Below are 5000 nucleotides of genomic sequence, written 5' to 3'. Positions count from 1 at the left end.
AGCCAGGAAATTCAATCGCCATTTAAGGCAGGGGCAAATAAAATCAGGCCAGTGAAGTGATTTCAAATTGTCTCGTAGGAGGGGTGCGGTGTAGGTCGTTACTACCTGCATGGCCTTTCTCTCTCAATGCATGAGTATGCCATCCCTCTCTCTGTGCAGAGGAGGAGTGGGGGAGTTCTGCGTGACTTCAGGGGGGGGGGCTCAATGACAAGTCATGTGAAACCAGGGAGGAGGTCATGTGAAACCAGGGAGGGTCACAGCTGCCAAGAGAGGACACCACCGGCACTGTACTGGGGGGTCTGGAGGGGGGTCTCGGGGGTCTAGGGGGTCCAGGGTTGCATGCAGACTCCAGTAGACTGGGCGTGCTGCCAGCCTGGTGCCAGTAATGAAAAAGCATCAGGGTTTCAAAGTGTGCTGCTGTCCTGAGGACGGCTGATCCCATGACTGATCCCATGACTGATCCCATGGTCAGGCCTGGGTGATGGATCACTAGGAGGGTAAACAGAAGGGGCCAGATGATGCCATGGTTGTGTCAGAGCTGGGTACATAACTCTGGCACATGGAGAAGGCACGCTATGGATCGGTTGTTTGTTGTCACTCCTGGAACTGCTGAGGGATGAGATGGATGGATTCCCTTCATCGTGACAAGTCGGCTGCCGGAGCCCTGATGCAGCACAGTGACCACTGTGATCCAAACAGGATCTCTCATCCACAGTGAACCAAGCTCAAGGTTGATTTATGTCCTGTCAGAGCTGACATACAGAGGGTCCTCCATAGGAATCAACCAGTCATTTACCTCTGATATGGTCGGTACTACCAACAAAACCAGTATCAAAGACATTCCCTGTCCAACAAGACAGATGGGGCCAATGAGCCGCTAGCTGTTCAACATCATAATGCTATAGAGAAAGAGAAAGCAGAGACAGACAGGAGCTGCTGAATGATGTTTAAAGGTCTCTGTCTGTGATGGTAATGGTGGAGAGAGAGGTTCATCTCATCTTGCATTCCTTTCTCAGCCAGGTGTCATGCTGAAAAACGGGCCCAATTAAGTGGAATTGTGTGGGACTGAGCGGCATCGGGCCCTGACCCTCTTTATCGATGAGCACCCTCATATCTAGTGCAGGGCCCTCCAGCTACCTGGAGCCTGGGCTTGATGACACTACAGCCTGAGAGCCTGGGCTCAACACTAATGAAAAGGAGTGGGTAGGACCATAGAGCAGGGCCTGATGCAGGAGAAGGGAAAAGCCTCTCTCTAACAGAGCTCTTCACAACTGGGCACCTGATGCCAAGGGCAAGGGCAATGTAAAATATTCTAGAGTTCTTTGAAAACAAGTGGCTCTGGAATGAATGTTCAATTACTAAGTCTATGCCCTATTTCACTTTCTCTGTTTGAAGTGCTAACAATGTCTCTATCCAGCTAAACAAGGCGGTGAGAAAGTTGGTGCTGAACAACAATAGAAGGCCTAACAAGTGTGAGCATGGATGGCTGACACAGATTCCATGGAGCTCTAATGCAGCCACTGTATTCAGTCACAAGAGGGACAAGCCAGTCGGTTATTGTGCGGCGGCAGAAACAGAAATGTAGCAGCAGTCATTCCAGCTGGATGTCTGTGTGTGTCCTCATCATAGCATAGGGACCCAATGACCATGGAGTCATTCTGCAGGACCATTAGACTACTATCAGAGTGAATGTCTCTGTGTCCATGCAAACAGAGCGAGCTGGCGTCTATTTGTTTAAAGGATGACCTGCGTCTCTGCTCTGCCATGCAACGTCAGGGCCATTGAGCACAGTGTGCAGAGGGAGAGATGGCACGATGCTACGACGCTGGCAATAGTTCTGTCGTCGTGGCAACACCGCAGGGTCAGGGTCATAAGCAGTGGTCCCTGGGAGGGTCTGTCTTATAAAGATGACATCAGATTAGTGTGCCCTAGCGTGGAAGTGAACGCTTGGCCACTTCCCTAGTCTTCATGGAGGGTGGACACAGCAGCATCCTCTGATCTAGCAGATGGGTCATAAGGTAGGATCTTGCGTTGGGGGTTGAGGATAGTAGAGACGTTAAGCTACTTCAGTTGATCATGGTAGTCATTGGTAGTCATTTTCAGACCTTTTTCCCTTTTCTTTATGAATAACTCATGAATAATTCAGGGGTTGTGTGTACACATGGCGACCCATGCATGCCGTGAGTCCATAATACCTTCTGGTATTTGTACTAAAACATTTTCCATGTCAAATGTATTAAAGAAATCGACAGGCAAAAGAATCCCCTCAGGCGCTGTGTTCCAGCTGTCATGCCTCTGTAGTTCCAAAATAGCTGACCATTTTTTTCATCCCGTGGCTTTATCGTAAATGTATTAGCTGCACTACCACACCTTTTAATGTTCTGCTATTTACCTGCTGACTAGACTAGCCAATCTTACTCCACCCCCTCTGACTTCCTCCAAGTCCTGGAGTTACCTCAATGTTGTGACACGACGCTAACAACAAATGTATTTCTGAGAGCATTCAGGAGAGACAAAAAGAGGCCTGGACTTTCCCTCCCCCCAGGTCGGTCGGGGAGATGAGAAAACCCTTGCATGTGCAATTTTACTTTACTTCCAGCCGATAGTCAATGTTCAGCAAGAATTAAAAGGAATACCCAGCCATAGAGGAGAGAGAGGCTGTGTGGAGAGAGAGGCTGTGTGGCTGGGTCCACTCAGGGATCTGCCTGAATATTTAATTACAGAAGCCCAGAGTGACACATCTTTAATTCTCAGTAACAATGAGCAGGAAGTCAAACAACAAGTCATAGCAATTTCCCACAAATTTGTTTTGGGATGTGGAATGTGTTGCGTGTGGAGCCATTCTCTTTCTCTGTTCGTCACACAAAGGGAGAGGGAGGCAAGCTGCTACAGGCAAGGGGAGTAGAAGCACCTCCAGGAGGGGGCCTTCACCCTTCAACCCCACAGGACAAAATTACTGTATGCCTGGGAGATGCTTGCCCTCCTCTTCTGTCTCTCTCTCTCTCTCTCTGTCTGTCTGTCTGTCTGTCTGTCTGTCTGTCTGTCTCTGGATGAGTGACATGTGTCAGCTCATCTCCACAAAGAGATACAGAAGGACAAGACACTATCTCAGGATAGTATGTCTGGACATTAATACTGTACTGTTTCTGGTGCTATCACATTCCACCATTTGGAGTATGTTTAAATCTAAATCTAAGCTGTACATAATCCTTTGAGTGATTGATGAGTACAGTGAGAGAGTGAGGGGGTCAGTGAGTACCTAGGTAGAGTACTGTGTTACTGCAAGCAGGCAGGTCCCTCAGCAGATTCTTCCATAGTGATTACAGCCAGAGAAGTCAAGACACTTTCATGTTGAAAAGCTGTTTACATTCCACTGCTCCTTTACTCATATCTATTGTTGAACAGGCATGCTGCCTTGGAGTTGAACACAGAACCCTCCCCAAGGTTTGGCTCCACTTACAAGGTGACATAGAGTACTGTACGTCATCTGCCTTGGCCTTACTGACGACACTTTTATTTGATGCCGTGTGGAGACTGGGATATGTGTAGTGTAAGGATCCTATGATAACTGGGGCAGTGAAAATGAGCACTGAAAAAAAGTATTAGTTACATAAAATACATTGCAAGTAAATGTATGAAATACAGTATATAACCATAATAAATATGTGGGATAGATTATATTGGGAAAGGCCCTTCATCAATAAGATGACCCATGCTGTCAAAATGAACCTGTGTCTGTGAGGAGGAGAACTGCATGTACATAACATTGAGAAGTAGACAGAGAACAGGACAGACAGAGACACAGGAAGAAACAACAGAGAGAGAGAATGAGAGGAGCATACCTGGCTTGTAAGAGATTCCCGGTGGGAAGAGAAAGCCCTGCTGGGCTGCGGCAGCAGCTGCCAGGGTGCGTTGGTCGTGTGGAAAAATGGGAATCATGAGCGGAGGCATGTGACCCTGGACCTGCTGAACAGATAGAAAAGCGGAGATCAGAGAGAGGCCTAGCTGAGCTGCAGACACAGACAGCAGCACACTGAGGCAGGCAGGCAGGGGGAGAGGAGAGGGGAGCAAAGAGCAGATCACAGCCTGGCCTAACGCGTCCTGACAGGGGGCTCTGCGGCTCTGACGGCCCTCGTGTGCTCACACAATACCTGGCCCGGCCGCGTCTGTTCCTAATCCCCCCAACACTATTTCACAACGGAACTTCAAAGGACCCAGCCACACGCGCATTGTCGTCCCCCCCCCGTCCCCCCCCGTCCAGAGGGTATGACACGTGAGAGGCAAAGGACGGGAGGTTACAGATGTATTTGAGCACCTGTAGAGGTCTGTATGGTGGTGTATGTAGGTGTGTGTACGGTCAGTGGGATGACTGTTGGTGACAGATACAGACTGGTATGTGAATAGATCAACACAATGTCCTCAGGCTGTTCGCTGTAGTGTCAGGGGTGTGGTGAGATGAGATTTCGAACCATAACGCTGTAGTGTCCGTGGTGTGGTGAGATGAGATGTCGAACCATAACGCTGTAGTGTCGGTGGTGTGATGAGATGTCAGAACCATTACACTGTAGTGTCAGTGGTGTGGTGAGATGTCGAACCATAACGCTGTAGTGTCGGTGGTGAGATGAGATGTCAGAACCATAACGCTGTAGTGTCCGTGGTGTGGTAAGATGTCGAACCATAACGCTGTAGTGTCGGTGGTGTGGACACCCTCACACACACAACCTGCCACCCTGACTGACAGGGGAAGATGAGCTCAGACATACAGCCTCTATCTCATACTTTTGGAGGATCATTTATACAGACGATAAAAGCCCAGGCAATCCGGTAATTTACAGCAACAGCTTTCAGCCGCTGTCTGTTTGTGATATTTCATCTTAACGTCCAGAGCCCTGCCCTGCCCCCCACATATCCTACACGGCTCCTCAAACTGTCTAAACTGTTTCAGTCTAACATTATTAACCTTCACTGTCCACGCTGAAGCTAACTGTCCTGTTCTGACT

The 5000-nt window shown here is 48.8% G+C and overlaps 1 protein-coding gene across 14 annotated transcripts in view; it reads right to left on the bottom strand.

Annotated features, from left to right (window-relative positions):
* Positions 1 to 5000, bottom strand: part of LOC110506675 (transcription factor SOX-6) — a 201810-nt gene that overhangs the window by 52097 nt on the left and 144713 nt on the right. For all 14 annotated transcript variants that reach the window (XM_036964052.1, XM_036964059.1, XM_036964055.1 and 11 more), the window contains one exon: positions 3843 to 3963. In XM_036964052.1, the coding sequence (XP_036819947.1) occupies positions 3843 to 3963 (121 nt within the window). The remainder of the gene's footprint in view (positions 1 to 3842; positions 3964 to 5000) is intronic.

The sequence above is a fragment of the Oncorhynchus mykiss genome, chromosome 26, assembly GCF_013265735.2.
Source record: "Oncorhynchus mykiss isolate Arlee chromosome 26, USDA_OmykA_1.1, whole genome shotgun sequence".
Lineage (NCBI taxonomy): Eukaryota > Metazoa > Chordata > Actinopteri > Salmoniformes > Salmonidae > Oncorhynchus > Oncorhynchus mykiss.
This window is presented reverse-complemented; position numbering and strand designations above follow the sequence as displayed.